Here is a 26515-nt window from a genome sequence, read left to right on the forward strand (position 1 = left end):
ATGTGCAGTCACTCCAGTCTGTCCTTCACAAAGGAACAACTAAGCTGGGCATGGTGGTGCAGGCCTTTAATCCCAGCACTTGGGAGGCAGAGGCAGGCAGATCTCTGTGAGTTCAAGGCCCATCTAGTCTATTAAAATGAGTTCCAGGACAGCCAGGGATGTTATACAGAGAAACCTTGTCTTGAAAACACAAAGAAACAACAACAACAAAAAGAAACCCTCCCAAAAACAAAGACAAAAAAACTAAAATTCTTTTTATTATTACTGTATGTGTAGGCATGTGTGCCTTGGTGCCTGGGTGGAGGTCAGAAGACAACATGTGGAATTGGTTCTTTTCTTCTGCCTTTGCATAGTGCTGAGGATTGAGCTCAGATCACCAGATTTGTGCAGCAAATGTTTTACCTGCTGAGCCATCTTATCAGCCCTGACAGTTTCTCAAAAATTTAAACCAGACTTTTAAATTATGGGATGAAGAAGAGATTGTATTTGTTTTGTAAATATCACATGCTTGTCTGTAATCTCTGTCTACATGGATATTTGTTACAGTAGTTAAGGGTCAGTAAGTTTGGATTGTTTTACTTTGTCAGTGAAAAATATATGCTACACCTTTGAAATAAAAGGCTTGAAACTTCTCAAAGGGGTACTATCCCTGGGCTACATTTGGTACTTTTGATCTCACTTGCTTGGTTTGCACCTGGTTTGACTGCTAATTGTTGACTGTTACATGGCCTGGTCTGTAGAGAGGCTTCATTCTTTGAGTTAACACTGCTCACATTGTTCTGCAACCTCTCTGTCAGTAGCAATTGTAGTGGTACTTTTTGCCTCTTTGGCATAATATGGCTTCACTTGCATTGGGTGACTAGCAAAGTCCGTTTCACAATCTAAACAATAATGTATATTTAGGCAAGTGATATTCATCAATGTTTGAGATTATAGATGTTAAAACTTTTAGCACAGAATGTGGCACAAGGCTAAGTCATTACTACTTTTCATGCATGTTTTTAAAATAATTATGTCTTTCACACAAATTAATCTCATATTTACATCAAGTCGCAGAACATTTTTTCAAATAGATTTTCTTCTTTATTTGTATTTCTCTTATTTATTTGCTTGTTTAAATATAACAGAATTAAAGTGAAACAAACCAAACAAACCCTATTTATTTTTACAACTTGATTTGAAGTGACTTTTAATTTATATGTGAAGTATTTGGTGTGACTAACGAAGTAAAATATAATCCACAGTTAAGAGGACAAGTGTAAACCACACAACTCTCTTTCCACGTCTGGTAATCCCTGAGTACTTACTGATGGCAATCACAGTTGTACTCTGTCGTGCTTCTTTCTTCTATGGTGATTACCTAGTGTTCTCAGGTTCTTCTGCGTTTTGTACTTTAGTGACATTTGACCAGTTCAGAATATTATTATATTTGAAAGTATTGTCAGTTCAGGTCTTCTAAAACCCTTTGTTTGCTTCTTGCTCATTAGCCTAACATGGTTATTTCTACTTAAAACGGCTTCCTATAATATTCTTTTTCTTTGTGACCCAATTGCTTAAGTAGAGTGTGCTGTAAATAACTTTTTGTGATGGTTAATCTTATCACTTAGGAAATCCCTAGGTATGCATTTGAAGGCATTTATGTGCTGCAATTTAGCTGAGGAGAGAAAATTCACCCTAAATGGGTTGGGGTCCGGGATTAAAAAGGGAAAAAGGAGGAAACTAGCGGAATGCTGGCATACATCTTTCTTTGTTACCTTACTTTGGAGGTAGTGTGACCAATTGTCTTATGCCTGCTAGAATAGACTGTATCTCTTCAAACCATGAGCCAAAATAAATCCACCCTTAAGTTACTTTGTCAGGTATTCTTTCACAGTAGAGTGAAAGTGACCATTGCACTCTTAAATTTTAAAACCCCTAGTATAAAAGAATTAATGTCTATATTCAGAAATTTAGTTTGATTTCATACCTTACTATTTAATCATGTTTGGTTACCCATAACATTTATGTTATTTATTATTGTGTGTACCTCTGTGTGTGCTTGAACAGAGTGTGGTATTTGTGTATGGTCACATGTGCCACAGTGCATGTGTAGAGTCTTTTTAAAGAGTTTTATGTTTTTAGTATTTAATGTAGATTTTTAAAATATACACATTAAATTTTAGTTTTATTAAACGTATTTAAATTTATTATTTTTTTAGTGAATGTAACTAGTAATATTTGTAGTGAAATAGAAATGCTTCACTTGGCTCTTCCCGTGCTGCTGTTGAATTGCATGGAAGTGAAGTCTCAGTGCCTTCAAGATTTATCCTCACCCATAATCCACCACCATGACAGAGGAAGGCATTGCTGCTGGTAGTGTAAGGACGTCAGTGTTGTTCTAGAAGAAGTGCTGAAGATCGCCCCTACCATGATGGACTAGCACATGGCATTTGTGAAGCTGCTAAAGCCTTAGACAAGCACCAAGTCCATCTTTGTATACTTACATCCAATTGTGATGAGCCTACATATGTCAAGTTGGTGGAGGCACTTTGTGGTGAGCACCAAATCAACCTAATTGAAGTTGATGACAGCAACAGACTAGGGGAATGGGTAAGCCTCTATAAAGTTGATTGAAAGGGAAGCTATGGAAAGTGGTTGATTACAGTTGTGTAGTAGTTAAGGACTATGGTGGAGAATCTCTGGCCAAGTATGTCATCAAAGACTACTTCAAATGCAAGAAATGAATAAATAAATATTTTTTCTCATTAAAAAATGCTTCACTTTTCAGCCATTCTTACTAGAATTATAATATTTGAGTGAATAAATTTATACAGCATAGGGCTGTTTCTATTCCAAATTAGACTAATGATAGAAGAGTCAAAACAGGTCCACTTAATACATTAGAGCTTTTGGCTTTATTGTTACCTCTTCTACCTTTTTTTCATTGTTATGTTATTTTATTTATTTGAGAGGCTTTAAAATCATTTTAAGGGTCATTCTGATTGTCATTGATATTATGCCTTCAAAATGGAATTTCAACCTTAGGGTTTTGTTTCTTTTTTTTTTTTTGTTGTTGTTGTTTTTCATTTACTTTGTGGCAGCTCTTTGCTTGACTCTTTTCAGAATAAAATGTTTTATTTATTTCTTATATCAGTGAAGGAGTTGTAAGATTTTTTTGGTATACCTGGTTTAGAGGACACCTAGTTTTGCCTTTTTATAAAAAATTCTACCCTTAATAATAAACAGTATAAAAAGAACATTTTATTCCCCCTACTAGTCCAGTGTGTGCTTGGGACACCAAATCAAAAGAAACATTTCAGTTTATTTTAGTCTCTTATATCTCTGATTTACTTTTTGCATTTTGGTTTTAGCTGGTTTCTTTTTAAGCCTTGATAAAAAGACAGACAACAGATGGGTAGCTTTAGATAGTATTTTATGTGAAAATGAGTTGTAAGTAAAAGCCGAATGAGAGCTGTGGTTAGAATTATAAGATATTTCACTGGTGAAAATGGGACTGTATGGCTTCAGAGATGGCTTAGTCAGTAAAGCCCTTGCTGTGCAAGCATAAAGACCTGAGCTTGGATCCCTAGAATCCACAACTAAATGTGGGTACAGGACTGCATTCTTGTAATCCTGTTGTTGGAGAGGTGGAGATAAGTAGATCAGTGGAGCTTACTTAGCCAGTTCAGATGAGTTGGTGAGCTCTAGGTTCAGTGAGGTACCCTGTCTCAAAAAAAGTAAGTGGAAAGTTATTGGAGAAGACACCCAGTGTCCACTTTGGTTGACCACATCCACTGGTGCAATACACATTGCATATACACATGCACATGCATGCACACATGTTCATACATACAGATAATATACCCAAATATGGGGATTCATATGAATAGTGCAAGCTTTATGGATAGTTGTGGACAGGTTTTATGGAGAAGAAATATTTCCTGATTAATATTGAAAGAGTCATTTGTTTTTTGTAGGTATGGAAACTCTTCATACTCATCTCTTCTGGTTTCACATCTAGTGATTGTCATTTTGTTGCAATGATATATCTTAATTGTAAATGGAGACTGCTCGATCATTTCCCAGCCACTCAGACATGAGTAATCACACAGAAACTATATTAACTGCAACACTGTTTGGCCAATAGCTTCAGTGTATTCCTAACTAACTCTTACATCTTAAATTAACCTATTTATATTAATCTGTGTATCACCACGAGGCTGTGGCCTACAGTTAAGTGTCTTTCTTCTTCAGCAGCTACATGGCGTCTCTTTGACTCTTACTACTCTCTCTCTTTATCTCTACCAGCCTGGCTATGTTTTGCTCTGCTATAGGCCAAAGCAGCTTCTTTATTAACCAATGATAATAAAATATATTCACAGCATACACAAGGACATCCCATATTATCTCCCCCTTTCTGTCTAAATAAAAAGGAAGGTTTTAACTTTAATATGGTAAAATTACATATAACAAAACATATCCAGCAAGAATTACAGTTATAATATTCCATTTACATTTGGCAAAATAAGAAAAATACTTTGTCATTTATTCTGTCTTTGTGAGTCTAAATTTTCATATCTAATTCATTTTTTATCATAACTAAAGAAAACTATAGTAATCTGTCTTCAAAGACCCCAGAATGATATATTATCTAAGTAAACAGGAAATGCATTACAAGCAACTTCCAAAGTTCTAGAATTGACAGAGACAGTCACCCAAAGTTCTTCTTAATGTTGGAGTATCCATCTTCAGCCAATAGGCCAATAGTATCCATCAAACTTTTCCATGAAGCAGGAAATTTGAAGATCTGTTCTGCCTTGTAATGACAAAGTTCGTCAGTTGCTTTCTTCTGTGTCCTGCAGAATGTCTGGCACAGTCTTTTATGAAGCAGGAGCACTGAAGGACTGTCTCATCTTCTTTAGGCAAGCTCAACAGTCATTTTCCTGTGGGTCCTGTGTGTCCAGTTTATATAGCATGCCATCAAACAGTCCAGGCAAGAGCAATTTCTTGCCTAAATAGCTAAGAAACTTCATAAGGAACCTCTTCAATGCCCATCATCCTCTTGAAGTAGATTGGTGCTGCTAAGAGCAGATGTGTCTCATGGACATGAAAAGTACTAAGTTAGCCGGGCGGTGGTGGTGCACGCCTTTAATCCCAGTACTCGGGAGGCAGAGGCAGGCGGATCTCTGGGAGTTCGAGGCCAGCCTGGTCTACAAGGGCTAGTTCCAGGACGGTCACCAAAGCTACAGAGAAAAAAAAAAAGAAAAAAAGAAAAAAAAAGAAAAGTACTATGTTAACAAAACAGTTTAAATGGCATATTCTGTATGTCTTTGAAAGCTTTGAAGAGTACCTATCCACTTGAAATATATCTCTATACATCTAGAAAGAATACCTATCTATCTGAAATGTATCTTTATCCATTTGGAAAACCTAACTAACATGACTACAGTTTGACTATTATAGGTGACTATATTAATCTGTGATTTTAAATTATACATTACTTCTTAAAAGTGAGCTATACAAACACAATACCTTAAACATGAGCAGGAATATATACCAATGCAAAGTATTCATGTGTGTATCATATATCCCTTAATATTTTTTTATACAAATTGACTGTGACCATTAATCACTTACAATCAACCCCCTTTAAATGAAAATAAACATTTATAAACAACCACTTTTGGAATTTAAGCATAGTTTTCTCCAAACTGTTTCTTGCTATTTGTTGGGTAAAGTATTTTTAGGGTTCATGGAAAGTTTTTTTGGGGAACTTGTTCTATCAAACCACATTAGCCTGGAAGAAATCCACAGGTTTCCATCCTCTGTGGAAACAAAAGCAGAACCTCTTTTCCAAAGTAAACATATCCTTAGACTCAAATTTTGAAGTCAAGATGCCTTTAAAATATATATCTTGGCTTAGCTTAGCAGACTGTACAATGAAATGTCTCTCTATACTTAGCTTAGTCAAAAATTCAAAGAAAACACCATAATATATATATGTATATATATATATATATTCCAAACTCTCTGTATATTTTATCTTTATGTGGCTTATTTTTCTCTACTACTTCTTTATATTTAATTATCTTTACTCCTTTAATCTACAACTTTCTGTACTCTTTCTTCTCTCACATAAGCCAATGCATATTCATCCAAGACTGTGACCCATTCAGAGGTTTTTTTTTCATCTGAACCTGTCTTAATGTGCATATATATATATATATATATATATATATATATATAATCATTTTATGACCAGGAGTGTTTTAAAAATGGTAATCAGCTTGGTCACAGGGGCCTTGCATGCTGACTCTGCTTCTCTTGGCCTTCTAAATATGGCGGAGGTATGTTTGCTGCCAACTCTGCAATCCATGCTCATTACCCTAGCTTCAGGGACGCAGCAGATCTATGTCACCATTAAGCAACTTGTAGCACTCTGCCCACAAACTCCATTTAAGTGCAGGACTTCCCCAAAGAGCCAGAGCTACCATCTCTTAAAGAAGACATGCATGTTTTGCTGCTAATGCTGAGTCAGGAATTCTTTTCATCTTCAGAAAAAAAATGCAGTTACCAAAAAAACTGTGCTTGGCTCCTGTTTTTGTGGATCTAGTAGCCCTCTTTTTTTTTTAAGGTCTTCTATGGATCCATGCCCCAGACAGTGGGCATCATTTTGAAAGGGGAGACTGCCCGTTCATTTCCTGGCTGCCTAAACCTGAATAATCACACGAAAACTATATTAATACAACACTTCATGGCCTATTAGCTCAGGCTTCTTATTAACTCTTACCTCAAATTAACCCATTTTGTTTAATCTATGTATCACCACGAGGCTGTGACCTACTGGTAAGATTCCAGTGTCTGTCTCCTTCGGTAGCTGCATGGTGTCTTGTTGACTGTACTTACTCTTTCTGTATATCTCTGCTCGAATTTCCTGCCTGACTTTATTCTGTTCTGTCATAGGCTGAAGCAGCTTTCTTTTTTAACCAATGGTAATAAAACATATTCACAGCATACAGAGGAGAATCCTATATCAGTTTCTCAAAGGAAAACTAAAGATGCCAGGCATATTAGCATGTGAAAAATGCTCAGCATCACAAATCATCAGGGAAATGGAAATCAGATCCTAGTGTGCTACCATACCTCTGTTAGAATGGCTATTACTAAAAAGGAAAAATGTAAGTGGACAGGTCTGCTAATGTAGACCAACCTAGGCAGTATTTCACCATGAAGTCCTCAGCCTGTAGAATCTTTGAGCTTTATGCTGGTGGGAACCCTATATATGTTTCATTCTTTCAGTGTTTTGAGGAAGGAGACTGTGAGTGATGTTCTGACATATATGTAGTAAAGCACCTGAGCCAAGAAGACCTACATATAAGAGGTTGTTCAGTTACCAGAAACAATACTTGAAACAAGAACAGTTATTTCTCCAAGTGAAATCTTTAGGTTTTTTTTTTTTGGTGTGTGTGTGTTTAGTTGTAATTTTGATGTGACTTGTGGTTGTGGTGACAGGTGTAACAAATAAATAAAATTGGCCTTCAAGTATTTGAAAAATGCTCGGTATTATTGTTAGATAAATCGAGATCAAAACTACAAATGAGATCCCATGTTACTCCAATTAGAAGATATTATAAACAGATCAAAAATAACAGAAAATGGTAATGTTATGGAGAAAAAAACAACTCTTATGTACTGTTGGTAGAAGTGTAAATCAGTACATCTATTATGGAGAACAGTTTGGAGATTCCTCAAAAAGCTATAAAATTAGAATTACCATATGATTCATTTATTCCTGTATTTGGTTGCTATCCAAAGGAGATGAAGTCAGTGTAACAAAGAGGTACATGTGTACACATATTTATTGCTGCACTATTCATAATAGCTAAAATAAGGATTCAACCTGGATATCTATAAACAAATGAATTTGAGACAGAAAATGTGTTTTGTATACATGATAGAGTATTATTACAATAGCAGGATCAAAGTCCTGTCATTGGTAATACACTGAGTAAAGCTGGAGGAAGGACATCATGTTACATGCAGCAGTCTAGACACAGAAAGACAGTTACTGTTCATTCTTTCTCATATTTAGAAGTTTAAAAAAATTAATCTGAAAATTAAAGTTATTGCAAGGGTCTGAAATGTATTCACTGAGGTAAAAATTGAGAAAAAAGGTTAGATTTTATCACTGCACACCATATATATATGGAAATAGTACACTCTGCCTCAGTAGTATTTTAGGTAATTCATGCTAATAAATAAAATAAAATAAAAGTATGATAACTGAAGTTCAGTGAGTATGATGCTTATGATCCTCACAGAGGTCAAATCTGAGAAAATGATAATACTACCCCCCCCCTTTTTTTGTTTTTTAAGACAGAGTTTCTTTGTGTAAACCAGGTTGGCCTCTGACTGTCTCCCAAGGTTTGCCTCCCCTTCCCTAGCTGATAATACTTTTTTTTTGAAGCTACTTAGATCAGTACTTTCCAGGGCTTTGGGGAAAGGTTTGGGAAAAGGTTTGACTGCAAGGGGACATGGTATTTTTTGTTTTCCTCATGTAGTATAAATAAATGAACAAACACTATGTTCTTCCTAGCATTTTGTGTTACCAGTATTCCAGTTTTAGGTGATTCTGTGTGCAGTTGTATCCTATTGTTTTAATTTGCAGCTCCTTAGTCAGTTGATGATGACTATTTTTATTTTACCATTTATCATCTTATTTGGTAAAATGTTTAGCTCTTTTTACCTATCTTTAAATTTGATTTCCTCTCTTCACCTTTATTCACATTTCTTCTTCCTCCCTCCTCTTCTCCCCTTCTTTCTTTTCCCACACCTGGTTGGCTACTTATTTTCTTCATGTTGAATTGTATGTATTCTTTATATATAATTGAGGTAACGATATTTTATCAGATATTTTATCATTGTAAAGATATCCTCCTACTCAGTGGCCCATGTTACTTTCTTGTCATTATCTTTCATAGGGCAGAAACTTTAGATTTTTGTGTAGTTCACTTATTATTTCATGAATCATGTTTTTGGGTTTGCATCTAAAAATCATCACCATACCTAATATTACTGGAGTTTTCTCCTGTGATGTCGTCTGAGAGTTTATAGTTAGCACTTTATGTTTAGATGTATGATCCAGCTGAGTTAATTTTTGTGAAGGTAGAATCTCTTTCTCTCATGTGTGTGTGTGTATCCATATACTCATAATTTATTCTCTTGTATAGTACATCCTGAATGCAATTTCCACTCTCTCCACTTCTTCCTACCTACTCCCTACTTCCAGTCTCCTACAGATTCCCCCCATTCTTGTCTCTCCCCAGAAAAGAGCAAACCTCCCAAGGACATCAGCCTAATGTGGCCCAACAAGACTCAGCAAGACTACACATAAACGCTCACATCGAGGCTGGGCAAGGCAACCAGTTAGGAGGAAAAGGAGAGCAGGCAAAAGAACCAGAGACACCCGATTCCACTGTCAGGAATCCCCTCAAAACACCAAATTAACAGCCCTAATATATATTAGCAAAGACCCATGCAAGTTCTGTAATTGCCACTTAAGCTCTGTGAGCTCGCATGAGCCCTGCTTGTTTGAATCTGTGGCCTTTCCATTGTTCTGAGGGGAGGGGCCTGATGGAGACCTCCAACCTGGGCTTACTCTGTGCCTGGTGTGTGGCTGTGGATCTCGGTATCTGCTCCCATCAGCTGCCAGAAGCAGCCTTTCTTATGTCTGAACTAGGCACTGATCAGCAAGTATAACTGAATATCATTAGGAATCATTCCATTGATCTTATTTATTTATTTTAAAATTTATTTATTTTTTTGCCAGTTGTGTTTGGTTCTGTCCTAGGTCTCTGGGCTATCTAGGCTCTGGTTCTTGGTCATGCAGGCAGTGCTGGGCATGGACTGCCTTTTGTGTTGTGGCCCTGAAATTAGACCCGTCATTGGTTGACATGGCCCTCAAATTATACTAGTCATTGGTTGGCCACTCCCACAAGTTCTGGCCCACCATTGCCTTACCACATCTTGTAGGTCAAAGGTTTTGTGGCTAGGTTGGAGTCCCAGTTCCTCCACTAGAAAGCCTTGCCTGGTTACAGAAGATGGATGGTTCAGGCTCCATATGTTCTGTTACTAGGAATCCTCACTAGGATCATTCTCGTAGATTCCAGGGAGTTTCCATTGCCCTGCATATGTCCTCCAGTTCCATTCCTCTCTCCCTGTACTCTCTCCCTCCATCCATTCCCCAATACCTGGTCCCTCCCCCAGTCTAGCCACAAAATCTGTTCTATTTCTCCTTCCAAGGTAGATTCATGTGTCCTGCCTAGAGCCCTCCTCGTTACTTAGCCTCTCTGGGTCTGTGGATTGTAGCATGATTATTATTTAGTGAATACATATCATGTTTGTCTTTCTGGGTCTGGGTTACTTCACTCAGGATGATTTTTTTTTCTAGTTCCATTCATTTCCCTGTAAATTTCATGATGCCATTTTTTAAACTACTGAGTAATATTTCATTGTGTAAATGTGCTACATTTTCTTTATCCATTCTTTGGTTGAAGGACATCCAGGTTGTTTCCAATTTCTTGCTATTTTGCTGTTGTGACTCTGAACTATGCCAGGGTGCAGGTACATCGCTGGTGGGCATAGAGTACTGGGCAGTCAATATTTCTGTATTATGTGGAGGCTTAAATAGGACATGAAATGGTGGACTGTTCAGAGCATGTAGGAGTTATATAGAGGGCTTGGAGCAGACAAAAGAGAAAGCAGATACACATTCAGGTACCAGAATTATTGTTGGGTGCTGAAGTCTACCATTAATATTGGGTGTAAGTTTTCTGGGTAGAAGAAGCTATTCCCATCATCAGTAGAGGCTGGTGAGTGTAGGTCTAAAGTCAGGGTGTCTGCATGAATCTCCCTAGGCCAATAAGGAGTTTCTTTAGGAAGGAAGGGTTGTTACCCAGACTTGTCATCAAGAGAAAGGACACAGTTATCTGAGGAGAAATCCAGGACTGTCGGCAGGTATTTTTTTTGGAGGGGGATGCTCTGAATTCCAGTGGTACAGTCACCAAAAGTTAAAGGAAAGCTTGTGAACCACAGCAAACTTAATTGAATATGCTAATTAGGAGTGTAGGAATGTAGGCGTTCAGGGGAAAACACGCCAATTAGCCATTATTGGAAAGATAAAGCCAGTGCCTGAAGGTCTGAATGTGTAAGAACTGGGCTAGGGGTAATCCTGTAGGTCAAATATGAGTCATGGAATCAATGAAAGGAACAGTATTGGCACAAAACACCCCAAGACCAAGTTCTTAGCACAAAGGAGATTTATTTGTCCCAGAGGGACAGAGAGCAGGGAACAAGAGACAAAGACAGGAGGTACAGAATGAGGGAAAAGGGAAAAGGAACAAGGGAGGGGGAAGGGATATTTGCCCTCAAAGGACAAATGAGTGCCTCTGGATAGAGAGGAGACAGTGATATATTTTTTTCATTAAAGCTATACTACCTCCCCAAATACCACCAAGAACTGTGGACCAGGTGTTCAAATACATAAGCCTATGGGGGATGTTTCTTGTTTAAACCACCACACTTGTTAACTAGCAATTCTTCAACTTCCTTTTCCACCCTGTCTTGATACCTACTCTTCTAATTTTTACTTTTATGAGTTTGGCTGTTTTGAATCTCATATAAACAGAACCATTGAACATTTGTCATTCTGTGACTGACTTATTTTTGCATAGTGTATTATCCATAAAATTAATCTGTATTGCCTTACAATCAAGGGTTTTTCTTTTAAAGGATAAGTAATCTTCATTGTATGTGTTTATCATATTTTTTTGCATGCAGTCATTTGGATGGATGTTTAATTGCTTCCTCTTCTTAGCTGTTGTCAGTAAAGTGATGTCAAGAAGCATGGAGTACCAATGTCTCTCCCAGAATGTGATTCCAATTATTTGTTATGAATACTAGTAAGTTTATAAAGATAAATGGGGAAACCCTGTGTCAGGATGAGGTATTTAATTGGACAGGTTAATTAGGGTTACCAAAAGGGGGCTTTTTATTTCTGGACTTCAGTATTTTGATAGTTGGACCTTGATAGTCAGCCTTAGGGGTAGGAAGTGACCAAATAAGGGAATAGACCTTGGTGACTACCTTTAGGAATGTGACCTAATGGAGTTTAGCAAGGCAGAGGGAATGGGGGAAGGACAAGGCCTACCAGAGCCGTGTTTGCCCTTATACATTATTTACTCTTTCCCCTTGCAGCTTTTAATATTCTTTCTTTGTTCTTTATGTTAAATGTTTTGATTGTTATGTGGCGAGGGGGATTTATTTTCTGGTCCAATTTATTTGATGTTCTGTAAGTTGCTTGTACCTTTATAGGTATCACCTTCTTTAGGTTAAAATATTTTCTTGGCCCTTGTGCTGGGACACTTCTTCTTCTATTCCTGTTATTCTTAGATTTGGTCTTTTCATAGAGTCCTAGACTTTCTGGATGTTTTGTTTGATTTAACATTTTCTTTGACTGATGTATGCATTTCTTCTATTGTGTCTTCAATGCCTGAGATTCTCTTTTCCATCTCTTGTATTCTGTTGGTGAAACTTGCCTCTGTAGTTCCTGTTCTCTTGCCTAGATTTTCATTTCCAGAATTCCTTCAGTTTGTGTTTTCTTTATTGCCTGTATTTAGTTTTCAGGTCTTGAACAGTTTTATTTATTTCCTTCAACTTTTTGTTTATTCTTTGCATTCTTTAAGGAATTTATTGATTTCCTCTAATTTTTTGATTGTCTTTTTCTCAATATCTTTAAGGGAATTTAAAATTTTCTCTTTAAGAACCTCTGTCATCTACATAAAGGTGGTCTTTAAGGTTGTTTTCTTGTGCTTCAGCTGTGTTGGAATATTCAGGGCTTGCTGTAGTGGGATGGCTGGACTCTGGTGTTGACTAATGCCTTGGCTATTGTTGATTGAGTTCTTACACTGACGTTTAGGCATCTGGATTTTGAGTGATTATAGGTCTAGTTGCTGATTTCTGGGTTTGTCTTTGTTGGATGGGTGTTTTATTCCTTAGTTTCTGTATCTTCTCTGGTCTTCTGAGACCAGAGAAGTGTGGGCTCTGGTGGATCAGGAGCTCTCTGCCTGAGTTGGGATCTGGGACATAGCAACAAGAAGGAGTGGGAGGATTGGGGATAAGGTGGGAGACACCAAGAGAGTAGGGAGTTTGTGGGTAGATGGCCTACCTGGGCTTTTGGTGGCTGGTGGGGCCTCTGGTTGAGTAGGGGGTCTCTGCCTGAATTGGGGCCTGGGAATTAGTGACAAAGAAGGGAGGATGGATAGGGAATAGGGTAGGGAGGGGCACTGAGAGAGTGGGGGAGGTCTGCTGATCAATGGTCTACCTAGACCTCTGAAAACTGGTTAGCCTCTGGTGGAGGAGGGGGGTCACTGCCCGAGTTGGGGACTGGGCTGAGCGAGTATGTATATATTTATTTTCCAAGTTGATACCAGTTGTTTTTGCACCATTTGTGAAAAAATATCTTTTTCCTATTGTATTGCCGTTGCTTCTTTATCAAGGGTCAGTTGAAGTTTGTGTGGGTCTGTTTATGGATTTTATCTTTTATTTAGTAGATTGTTTGCCTATTTTCCCCAGTACCCCATAGCTTTGAATACTGTAGCTTTAGAGCATTCTCATGGCTTTATTTATTTATTTATTTATTTATCCTCAAGGTTTTAAAAGACTCATTCTGCCATGTGATGTCTTAATATATTCATCTTAGGTATTGTAAGATTATTATTTTATTTTTTTTAAAGTTTTTTGAAACAGGGTTTCTTTGTGTAGCCTTGGATGTCCTGGAACTGAGATCTGCCTGCCTCTGTTTCCCACGTGCTGAAGATTATCTAAAATGATCAATGAAGAAACTGAGACTCAGTTTGTGAAACTAGTTATTGAAATTTATTGTCTGAGCTGTTGTTACTGAAAAAAGCTGAATTTCTCTTTTTTTTTAATCTGTTGTTTTCTTGTGAGAAAATTAGGTTTCCCCCTTTCATAGCACTGTCATGAGATATGAAGATTAGTACATGGAAACTGCCCTCAATTGCAATATGTAAAATTAATAACAAAAGTTCTCAGTTAATATTGGCTTTCATTTATACTCTCTACTTTTATTTTCCTTTTGTAAGTACTTTTCTTGGTTTATATTTTTACATGCTGTTTCCTATCAGATGCAAGTGAACTTTAGCAAAACTCTGAAAATAATAGAATTGAGAAAGGATGGCTGTAATATTTCCCTTGCTTGAAAATTCTACTTCTGTTGTGTAATTGAACCTTCTGTTCATATTGCTGCATATGAATGCCGAAAGGAAAGAGTGATCTCTGTACTAGTAGCAATACTGACTCTAGTGACAGAACAGAAACAACAACCACCAACACACAAGTGAATAATACAGTATATGCTGCATGAGAGAATTAATGAATCAGGAAACAGTCTGCACTGTATTTCTTACCTGCCATAAAAACAAAACTGAATAAAAACAAACCCTTTTTGAGTAAACTACTAGCATTTCATTGTAGATCCTAATGAAGCCAAAGCATAGTAAGGAAAATTTCACTTTTATCTGCCTTTTCTAAAATTACTATATTATAGCTCTTATAGAATGACAGTAACATTATTTTAATATCTTTTTAGGTTGGTACAGAGGAGTTTCAACAAAGAAGCCTAATGTGAAGGTAATAGAGAATTTATCATTGTGTTCCTCCGTGTGTATTTTGCCTTGTATATTAGTAACAGTCATAGCAACTGTTTTCTACTTCATCTTTAATCCTTTATAGTAGCTACACTCATCTTTTTGGCAGAATTGTATAAGAATATTCTAAGGCTCAGGCAGTATTAAAATGATTTTTCAAAAAAATCACAGAAAAGTGCAAATGTGGTTATAGCTATATGCTTATTTTGAAGAAGCCTGTTCATACTTTTAAGTCATTTATCTTCAAGACTTGACAAAAACTAAATTGATTTATTTATAGTTTTAGTGCTGTGGAACCACATGTCTAGTTAGATGAATTTATTGCTAAGATGCAAAATAGGAAGATGAAAATAATGCTTAACTAAGCATTTTCAGTTGCTATTAAAATTTCATTTAAATGTAAACTTAAATAAGAATGCTTAGAATACTGATGTTATATATTAGATTTTATGTGTTCAGTCTATAATTAATGTTCGCTTACTAAAATAAGATATATTTTAATTAGTAGTTATAATTAGGAACATTATTAATGTTTGTTGTTATTATTATTGTTACTGTTGTTGTTATATCCTGACCACAGTTTCCCTTCCCTTCTTTCCTCCCAGTCCCTCTATACAACTTCCCCTCTTCACTCCCCTTTTTTCCTATGTTTTTATTCAGAAAAGGTTAATCCTTCCAGGGATATTAACCAAACATGGCATATCAAGTTATAGTAAGACTAGGCACCTCCCCTTGTATAAAGGCTAGGCAAGGCAAATCCAGTATGAGGAATAGGGTCCCAAAAATCCACAAAGAAGTCAGAGACAAGCCCTGTTTCCACTGTTATGAGTTCCACAAGAGGACCAAGCTACACAACTGTCACATATATGCAGAGGGCCTATGTCAGTCCCATGCAGACTCCCTGGTTGCCAGTTCATTCTCTGTGAGCCCCTGTGAGTCCAGGTTAGTTGATTCTGTGAGTTTTCATGTGATGTCCTTGACCCTCTGACTCCTATAGTCCTTCTTCCTCTTCCGAAGGATTGCCTGAGCAATGCCTAATGTTTGGCTGTGGATATCTGCATTCCTGGGTGAAACCTCTCTGATGACAGGCTAGGCACCAATCTATGAGTATACAGATTATCATTAGGCATCATTACATTGACTTTTTTTTGACAGTCATGTTTTGTTCTATCCTAGATCTCTGGGCTATCCATCCTCTGGGTCCTGGCACTTCAGGCAGTGTCAGGGTGGGCTCCTTCTTGTGGCATGGGTTCCAGGCTGTACTGGTCATTGGTTGGCCACTCCCACATTTTTTGTGCCATTTTTAGCCTAGCACATCTTGTAGGAAGGACAAATTGTAGGTCAAAGGTTATATGGCTGGGTTGGTGTCCCAGTCCCTCCACTGGCAGTCTTGCCTGGTTACAGGAGATGGCCGGTTTAGGCTACATATCCCCTATTACTAGGAGTCTTAGCTAGAATTACCCTTTTAGATTCCTGGGAATTTGCATTGTACTAGGTTCCTACCTCATCCTGAAATGACCCTATTTTGTAGTTGTCTCTTCCAGTACTCTTCCTTCTCTATCCACCCCCAACTTGATCCTCCTGTTCCCATTCCCACCTACCCTAGTCTACCCTTGAACTCTATTTTATTTCCACTTCTCAGGGAAATCCTTGCTCTCCACCCCACCCCCACATCCTCAAGCCCTGCTTGTTGCTTCCCTTCTCTTGGTCTGTGGATTTTATCATGATTATCTTTTACTTTATAGTTAATTTCTACTTATTAGTGAGTTCATACCATTTTTGTCTTTCTTGGTTGGGGCTACCTCACTTAGGATTTTTTTCAAGTTCTATTTATTTGCCTGCAAATTTCATTATGTCATATTAACAGCTGAGTAAAATGTAAAATGTACCACATTTTCTTTGTCCATTCTTCAGTTAAGAGACTTCTAGATTGGTTCTAGTTTCTGGCTAATATGAATAAAGTGGCTATGAACGTAGTTGAGCAAGTGTCCTTGTGACAGGATATAGTGTCTTTTGGGTATATGCCCAGGAGTGTGATAGCTGGGTTTTGAGGTATATTGATTCCCAATTTTCTGAGAAACTACCATATTGTTATCCAAAGTGACTATACAAGTTTACACTCCCACTAGTGATGGAGGAGTATTTTTCTCTCTAGCATGAGTTATTATCACTTCTGTTTTTTATCTTAGCCATTCTGACAGGTATAAAATGGAGTCTCGCCGGGTGGTGGTGGCGCACACCTTTAATCCCAGCACTCGGGAGGTAGAGGCAGGCGGATCTCTGTGAGTTCGAGGCCAGCCTGGTCTACAAGAGCTAGTTCCAGGACAGGACCCCAAAGCTACGGAGAAACCCTGTCTCGAAAATTAAAAATAAAATAAAATAAAATGGAGTCTCAAAGTTGTTTTAATTTGTATTTCCCTGATGATTAAGGATTTTTCCTTTGATGAGTATGAAATGTCCTTCCCTATCTCTCATTTCATTAATTTTTGTTTGAAGTCTATTTAGTTAGATACTATAGTAGTTACACTAACTTGCTTCTCGGGGCATATGCTTGGAAAATCCTTTTCCAACCTTTTAGTTTGAGGTAATGTCTGTCTTTGATGTTGAGATGTGTTTCTTGTATGTAGAAGAAGGATAGGTCTTATTTTTGCATCCATTCTGTTAATCTCTGTCTTTTATTGGGGAACTGAATCCATTGATATTGAGAGATATCTATGACCAATGATTATTACTTTCTGGTATTTTTTTGTAGGTGGTATTGGTGTTGGTGGTGTGTGTGTGTTTTTCTTTGGGTTATGCTGGCGTGAGATTACTTATTGCATGTGTTTTCATGGGTGTCAGTCAACTTCCCTGGGTGTTCATTTGTTTCCTGACCACCCAGATTCCCAAAGTAATCACATCGAAGTCTGTATTAATTAAAACACTGCTTGGCCCATCACTTAGGCATATTACTAGTTAGCTCTTATATCTTAAATTAACCCATTTTTATTAATCTGTGTATCGCCACGTGGCTGTGGCCTACCAGTAAATTTTCATCTGGCATCTGGTGTCTGTCTCCTACTGCAGTTCCATGGCCTCTCTCTTACTCTGCCTTCTTTCTCCCAGCATTCAGCTTAGTTTCCCCCGCCTAGCTCTGTTCTACCCTGTGATAAGCCCAAGGAGCTTCTTTATTTATTAGCCAATAAAAGCAACACATATTCAGAAGGACTTCCCACATCACGTGGGTTGTAGTTTTCCTTCTGTTACCTTCTGTAGGGCTGGATTTGTGGATAGATATTGTTCAAATTCAACTTTACCATGGTATGTCTTGTTTTCTCCATCTCTGGTGATTGAAAGTTTTGCTGCGTATAGTAGTCTGAACTGTCATTTGTGATTGCTTAGAGTCTGTAGCACACCTGTACAGGTCCTTCTGGCTTTTAGAGTCTCCATTGAGAAGTCAAGTGCAATTCTAATAGGTCTACTTTCATATGTTACTTTCTCTTTTCCCCTTGCAGCTTTTAATATCCTCTTTTTTGTTCTGTATGTTTAGTGTTTTGATTATTACATGGTGATGGGACTTTATTTTCTGCTGCAATCTATTTCGTGTTTAGTAAGCTTCTTGTACCTTTATAGGCATCTCCTTCTTCACGTTAGGAAAAATTTCTTTTATGATTTTGTTAAAAATTATTTTCTGATCTTTTGAACCTGGAACCTTCTTCTATTTCTAGCATTCTTAGGTTTGATCTTTTTGTGGTTTCCCAGATTTCCTGGATGTTTTGTGTTAGGTGTCTTTTAGATTTAACATTCTTATTGACCAAAGTATCTGTTTCTTCTATTGTGTATTTGATGCCTGAGATTCCCTCTTTCATCCCTTGTATTCTGCTTGGTCTGTAGTTCCTATTCTCTTACCTAGATTATACATATCTAGAATTCCTTCAGTTTGTGATTTCTTTTCCTTTTTTGTTTGTTTTTTGAGACAAGATTTCTCCTTTGGTACCTATTCTGGAACTAGTTCTTGTAGATCAGGCTGGCCTTGAACTCACAGAAATCCGCCTGTCTCTGCCTCTTGAGTGCTGGGATTAAAGGTGTGCACCACCACTGGCCAGTTTGTGTTTTCTTTATTGCTTTTATTTCCACTTTCAGGCCTTGAACAGTTTTAATGTTTCCTTCAACTGCTTTTTTTCCCTTAACTTTCTTGACATTCTTTTTTATTTTTAATTTATTAGATTTAAAAAAAATACCAACCCAAGTTCCCACTCCCTCCTCTCATCCCAATCCCTCCACAAAGGCTCCTACCTGACTCCCATCCAATCCTCAGAGAGGGTAAGGCACATTGTCTTGTGGAAGGTCGAAGGCCCTCCCTACTATATCTAGGCCAAACAAATATACCTCCAAAGAGAATAGGATCTCAGAAAGCCGGTACATGCAGTAGGGATAAATCCTGGTGCCACTGCCTGATGGAGGAAGGTCATTGGCTAATAAAGGAACTGCCCTGGCCCATTTTATTGGTTAGAGGATAGGTGGGAGGAGAAAACAGGACAGAACGCTGGGAGGAAGAGGAAGTGAGCTCAGAGACTCCACAGCTCTCCTGGGAGCAGACGCCTCAGAGAGATGCCATGCCCAGCTCCCGGGATGAAGCTCCGACCCAGGATGGACTAGGCTAGAATCTCCCCGGTAAGCGCACCTTGGGGTGCTACACACAGATGATTAGAAATGGGCTAAATTAATATGTGAGAATTAGCCTAGAAGAGATTGGGTCAAGCAGTGTTTAAAAGAATACAGTGTCCATGTAATTATTTTGGGTAAAGCTAGCCGTAGGGGCGGCCGGGTGCTGGGGATGCAGCCCCGCCGTCCCTATTACTACAACTGCCAGTGGTCCCTTAGTCTGCCCCAGCCATGCAATTGTCAACCACATTCAGAGGAACTAGTTTGGTCCTACGCTTGTTCCTTCCTAGCTTGGCTGGAGTTGGTGAGCTCCTATTTTCCTCCAATGTTTTGATTGTCTTTTCCTTCATAACTCTAAGGGATTTATTCATTTCCTCTTCAAGGACCTCTATCATCTTCTAACTTTGGTTTTAAGGTTTTTTTTTTTTTGTGCTTCAGCTGTGTTGGAATATTTAGGGCTTGCTGTAGTGAGATGGCTGGACTCTGGCTGCTGTTGATTATGTTCTTACATTGACATTTAGGCATCTGAATTTGGAGCAATTAAAGGTCTAGGTGCTGATTTTTGGGATTGTCTTTGTTGAATGGATGTTTTGTTACTTGGTTTCTATTTCCTCTCTGGTCCTTTGGTTGGAGTGACCAGTTGTTGAGTAGAGGGTTTCTGCCCGCACTATGTCTTGACTTCTCATGACCTGGATGGCCTCTGTTCCAGCAGGGGGGTTGCTGCACAAGTTGGGTGCTGGAGTTCTGACAATGTGCATGGTCTCTGATCTGGCCAGGGGTCCTTTGGGGTTCAGGATGCTGACCTGGCCTGTGGTAGGGTAGGAGGTTTTGACCAGAAGTGTGGGCCAGGGTATGGTAAGGAGGAGAAGAGAAATGGTTGGTATCATGCTGTGCAGGTACAGGCAGGGCAAGTGTAGGGTGAGGTGTTGGCTTACCTGGTTTTCAGGGAGCTGACCTGGCCTCTGATGGATTAGAAGTCTTCTAACAGGGATGTGGATTGGGATATGGTACTGGGTGGGATTTGAATGCCAGGGTATTATTGTACGTGCTAGATAAGTGCCCAGCTCCTGAGCTATATCCCTATTCCTGCTTACTCTTTCATAATTAATATTGTTTACATTTCTTTTTCTTTTTGTTTTTTTGAGGCAGGGTTTCTCTTTGGTTTTGGAGCCTGTCCTGGAACTAGCTCTTCTAGACCAGGCTGGCCTCGAACTCATAGAGATTTTCCTGCCTCTGCCTTCTAAGTGCTGGCATTAAAGGTGTGTGCCACCACTGTCCGGCTTTGTTCACATTTCTTACCTTTTGGTAGCTTGATATTAGAAGCATTATGCTTTTCTTATATTGAAAAAGTATCATATATTATATAATAATATTATTATTTTCATTACAATTTATTTAAAATCAAAGGGCTATGTTGACCTGGCCCTGCCCTTCACTGCTCTGGGAAAACTGACTTTACTTCTTGCTGGCCACTACCAGGAGAGAGGGCTCCCACCTCTCAGCACAGGCAAGGATGAACCTACCCTGAGGGCATGTATGTAGGGGAGCTGACTCTTCCCCAGCACACATGGCAGGTGACTCCAGTGGCTTGATCTGACCAGTCTGGCTAACACCCAGGCCTGGAACTGGGCCTTGGGTTGACCCACCCTAGCATCTACTTCATCTGGGACCTTCTGAAGCTCTCGAAGTGACTCATCCTGTGGAATGATACTCAGGATGGCCACAGGAGATCCCAGAGGAGCTCTGGGGAGGACCCAATGAGGATGATGTACCAAAAACCAGAGGCATTGCACCAGACCAGTTATTCTTTGAAGTAAAAAGTTGCTAGTCAAGCTGATGGGACAAAGGGATATACTATATGACACACTGAAGCCCCCAATTCCACCAGGGCATATGAAGTCATGCAGAGGCAGGAGAGAAGGAGAAGCAGAGATTTTTCTGCTTCTGGTGTGGTTCTGTTTTGGTTTATTTTATTTTATTTGCTTTTGTCTGCTTGCTTACCTTGTTTTGTTTTCTTTCATGGGAAGCCCAATGGGAGTGTGGGGCCATGGGAGACCACTAGGTGAACAGAACTGGGGTGTATGATGTGAACCCCCCCAAAGATTCAATAAAGAAGTTAAAAAAATTATTGATAGGCATTTGTTTGTCAGTGGACTCATTTATTTTACTACATTTTAAGGTAATTATTAGAGGAAAAATGGTACCTTCAAATTTTAATTCAGCACTGCTAGGCTTTTTCATTGTTGTATAACATTTTGGTCTGGTCAGTTATTTGCAGTAAGAAACCCATCTTATGCGATGTGAGATATTTAGCATCACATATGACTTTTCTCCTTAAGAAGTCTTATTACTTCCTCCCTGTCTGTTTTCCCCCATGTTGAAAGACTGAAAAAGAATGCAAGACATTACCTGGAGCTGGGAGTTTCTGTCCCATTCGGTTCTACAGCTGTTCAGTCCCTGTTTGACCTGTTAGCTCAGGCTTATTATTAACTAGCTCTTACAACTTAAATTAACTGATAATTCTTGTCTATATTTAGCCATGTGGCTTGATCCCTTTTCTCAGTAGGCATTTCATCTTCCTCCTCTGTCTGGCTAGTGACTCCATTTCTGCCTTTTCTCAGAAAAAAAAGGAAAGCAATAATTAGTGATATTACATGCTTTTTATTTGTGCTTATTATTATTATTATTTGTAGACTTTACAACCCCTTTGCCTTGCTTCCAGCACTACTACTTTTTTTTTCTGGATTATGTTTATTATTGTGTTTTCTTTGAATTTTTGTTTTTATTGAGCTGTATATTTTTCTCTCCTTCCCTCCCTTCCTCTCCTCTTTCTGTACTCTCATATGATTCCTATGCTCCCAATTTACTCATGAGATCTTTTTTTACTTCCCATGTAGATTAGATCTATGTATGTCTCTCTTAGTGTCCTCATTGTTGTCTAGGTTCCCTGGGATTGTGAATTGTAGGCTGGTTTTTCTTTGCTTTATATCTAAAAGCCATTTATGAATATTTTTGATATTTATCTTTCTTGGTCTGGGTTACCTCACTCATTATGATGTTTTCTAACTCCATTTGCCTGCTGTGTAGTACTCCATTGTGTAAATGTACCACATTTTTCTTATCTATTTTTTTTTTTTGGTTGAGGGGCATTTAGGCTGTTTCCAGGTTCTGGCTGTGATGGAAAATGCTGCTATGAACATAGTTGAGCATGTGTCCTTGTGGTACGATCGAGTATCCTTTGAGTATATATTCAAAAGTGGTATTGTTGGGTTTTGAGGTAGGTTGTTTCCTAATTTTCTGTCAAAAATCAGGTGTTTGTAGGTGTGTGGATTGATATCTGGGTTTTCGATTCAGTTCTATTGGTCCTCCTGTCTGTTTTTTATGATAATACCATGCTGTTTTCAGTATTGTAGCTCTGTAGTAGAGTTTGAAGTCAGGGATTGTGATGCCTCCAGAAGTTCCTTTATTGAACAGGATTGTTTTGGCTATCTTGGGTTTTTTGCTTTTCCATATGAACTTGAGTATTGTTCTTTCTAACTCTATGAAGAATTTTTCTGGGATTTTGATGGGCATTGCATTGAATCTGTAGATTGCTTTTGGTAAGATTGTAGTTTTTACTATGTTAATTCTACCTACCCAAGAGCATGGGAGATCTTTCCATTTTCTGGTGTCTTCTTCAATTTCTTAATTCAAAGATTTAAAGTTCTTGTCATACAGGTTTTCCACTTGTTTGGTTAGAGTTACTCCTGAGATATTTTATGCTATTTGTGGCTATTATGAAGTGTGATGCTTTTATGATTTCTTTCTCAGCCCGTTTATCATCTGCCAGCACTACTACTTGATGATTGTGCAGCCTGTGAATAATGACACCTTTAAAATGTTAAATACACATTTTTTTTCCTGTGTGCATTTGTTTGGATGACAGAGGAACAACTTGGGTTTGTTTCTTAGGTCTACCTTTTATTTTATTTTTTTGAGATAATGTCTTTGCCAGTGTTACAGCTCTAGAGGGAAGGGATCCTGACTTGTTGGGAAGTCAGGCGATACCTGGAGCTGGGAAGGGACAGCTCTGGAGCTTGGAAGGGACAGCTTTGAAGGGAAAGCTATCCTGACTCATCAGAAAGTCTGGGGGTACCTGTAGCTGGGGTGTGGTGGCGGATGGTCTCTCAACAGGATGTAGCAATCCTGCTCCTCTCCTAGAGAGAGCTAGTACGGTTGTGCTCTGTTCCCCTAAGGGAATGTCCTAGCAGAGCTATCCCTTTCTTCTCTGTTCAGCTCAGCTCCGCTCAGGCCCAACATGTTGCTTTTTCTGCTTCACTCTGCTAAAGGGGAAACCCCTGCAGAAATGTAGCTCTAGCAAAAAGTTAGTTTTTCTGCTTCACCCCTAAGGGATTTTCCCAGCAGATGTAACTGGTTATTTTATTTTATTTTTTATTTTTATTTTTTGCTCAGGCTCCCTAAAGGAAAGTCTCAGAAAAGGTTTTTTTCACTCCATGCCGGCCAAGATCTTTACCTTAAACTCTTTTAAGAACATTTGTGAAGGAGTCCAGGAGAGAGTGGCTGCTCTGTCAGAGTGGTGAAGGACAGCCCACACTGAACAGGCAGAGGGGCTTATTTAGGACTTCTTAGGGGCAGAGTCTTCCCAGGAAGGAGATTTTTCTGCTCAAGGATTGATTAGCTTTCCTGCTTTGGGATTGGTTGGTCTAGTTGGTCAGGGGTAGAGTTGGCTGTGGTTTCAGGGCCAAACTGTGTTTCTTTCACTGACCCTTTTTAACCTTTATGCTCTATTTTTTTTAAATATTTATTTATTATGTATACAATATTCTGTCTGTGTGCATATCTGCAGGCCAGAAGAGGGCACCAGACCTCTTTACAGATGGTTGTGAGCCACCATGTGGTTGCCAGGAATTGAACTCAGGATCTTTGGAAGAACAGGCAATGCTCTTAACCACTGAGCCATCTCTCCAGCCTCTATGCTCTATTTTCAAGGCTAATATGTACTTATTTTACTGGCTCTGGTTCTAGGGTAAACATGTGTTTCTTTGGCTCTGATTTCAAAGTCAGGGTGTGTGTTTTTGGCTAAAGTGTTTCTTTCACTGGTTTGGGTTTCAGATTCAGGTTATGTTTCTTTCACTGGCTCTGGGTTCAGGGTCAGATTGGTTGGTTTCCTGCTCAGGGATTGGTTGGTTTCCTGCTCAGGGATTGGTTGGTTTCATGTTCAGTTGGCTGGTGGCAGAGTTGGTTTCAGGGCCAAACTGTTTCTTTCACTGGCATTTTTTAGCTTTTTGTCTCTAGTTTTGGGGGCAGCACCTATTTCTTTCACTGGCTCTTTTTCCAGGGCCAAAGTATACTTCTTTGGCTCTGGTTTCATAGTAAGAGTGTGTTTCTTAGGTTCTGGGTTCAGAGCTGAAGTGTTTTTTTTCACTGTCTCAGGTTTCAGGGCCAGGGTGGGTTTCTTTCACTAGGTCTCGTTTCAGGGCCTGGGTGGCCCTTTACCCTAGTCTTTAACTGGCTGGAATTCCAACTAGCTATGAGGATGACTGCCAAGAAAACCCCAAGAACCCACTTGGTTCAGCCTCTTCAGCTCTGATATTACAAATGTGCCACTGTACCGGGCTGTTTTTAATGTGTGTTTGAAGGCTCAAAGTTAGGTCTCTGTATTTGCAAGTAAAGCACTTTATACCTACTGAGCTTTCTCCCCAGCCCTAAGCATAATTATTTTAATTATTTGTTCATTGATATTAAAATGCTTCAAAATTCCATGAACTAAATGAATAACCATTTTATCTGTCATGATACTGTGATTTGATGGTGTGAGGTCATTATTATTTTGATGTTTGTAAGATTACCTGTAGCTATAGTTCGTGGGGACTCAGTTGAGTTGGGCCTGTATGTGGGAGAGCAGGAGAGCTGTCCCTGCTCCCTCCCTCATACACCATGGGATGGCAAGAGTAAGGAAATATGTGCTCCCATGCTCTCACCCCCCCCCCCCCCCCAAATCCCTTGCTACCTGTGACAGGCAGGAGAGCTGACCTTGGGGGCCTGAGAATGGAAAAGCTGGGCCTGCACCTCACCTGGGAAAAACAATAGAGCTGGACCTGTGGGTGTGAGAGCTAGAGAAATGGCCCTGATCCTTGCTGTGTGCTACATTGGATGTGCTAGCCAGGGCAGTGCTGGAGAGCTCACCTGGGCGGTGACTATGAGGGAAATCTGCCAGGCTGACCAACCCAGTTACCACCCAGGCTCACAACCAGGACTAAAAGGTAGCCCATCCTAACACCCACCTCATCTATGGACTGCTAGAGCATGTGAAGGGGCCAGACCTGCAGATCCAAAACTACAGGATCTCCATGATATAGGCAGCAATAGGATGTCCAAGAAGAGTCCCAGTGAGGGCCCACTATCGAGGGTGTAGTAGAAGCCAGAGGCCTCCAACCAGACCAATCAGTGATTTATTGCAATAAACGTTTTACAAGTTAACATGTATGGACTAAATGGTGTACTGTGTGACTCACTGTGCCACACTATAGCTTTCATGCCAAGGTTTTCTGTTTGTTTATTCATTTATTTTTGGTTTTCCTTTTAAATTTTGTTTTGGGGGAAGGGGTGCAAGGGCAGAGGGCGGCAGATAGGGGACAGGGAGATGAGTGGAATCAGGATGCATGATGTGAAATCCACAAAGAATCAATAAAAATTTAAAAAAATATTTTGAAATGACACATTGTGCATTAATAATTTGAAACTTTAGTCACAAAGCAGTTAATTAAATGGCTACTTGCTTCACTCTGATATTAAAATACTAGTAGGAATCAAGGTAGAAAGGTGGCCCAGATCACAAATATCAAGATAAATAGCATATGATATAAGTTACAGTCTTCCGTTGTTTTCTAGTGGTTCTTATTCATATTTTGGCTTATGGAAATTTGGTCATGATTTTATGTAATGTACAAATAGAAACTTCCTGAATTAGCTGTTCTCATTTCAACCATTGAATTCTGGTAATTAGCTTTCTCTACATAGTCATCTTCTAGCTTTTTAACTGACTTCTCCAGAAAGGTAACTATATTTATTTTAGAATTACAAAAAAGTGCTCAGAATCTTACAACTGTTTCTAAATTCTTTTCATTATGTATAGTTATTTGGATTTTGTGAGAGAACTACTTTAT

At 38.8% G+C, this 26515-nt stretch overlaps 1 protein-coding gene and 1 pseudogene across 4 annotated transcripts in view; both read left to right on the forward strand.

Annotated features, from left to right (window-relative positions):
• The window catches only part of Dock3 (dedicator of cytokinesis 3), a 465111-nt gene that overhangs the window by 87173 nt on the left and 351423 nt on the right, over nt 1-26515 (forward strand). For all 4 annotated transcript variants that reach the window (XM_041676723.1, XM_041676726.1, XM_041676724.1 and 1 more), the window contains exon 3: nt 14648-14688. In XM_041676723.1, coding sequence (XP_041532657.1) covers nt 14648-14688 — 41 coding nt within the window. The remainder of the gene's footprint in view (nt 1-14647; nt 14689-26515) is intronic.
• LOC121464133 lies at nt 2328-2723 on the forward strand (annotated as a pseudogene).

Source organism: Microtus oregoni, unplaced genomic scaffold, assembly GCF_018167655.1.
Source record: "Microtus oregoni isolate MIOR12 unplaced genomic scaffold, Mior012 000028F_ref0000031, whole genome shotgun sequence".
Lineage (NCBI taxonomy): Eukaryota > Metazoa > Chordata > Mammalia > Rodentia > Cricetidae > Microtus > Microtus oregoni.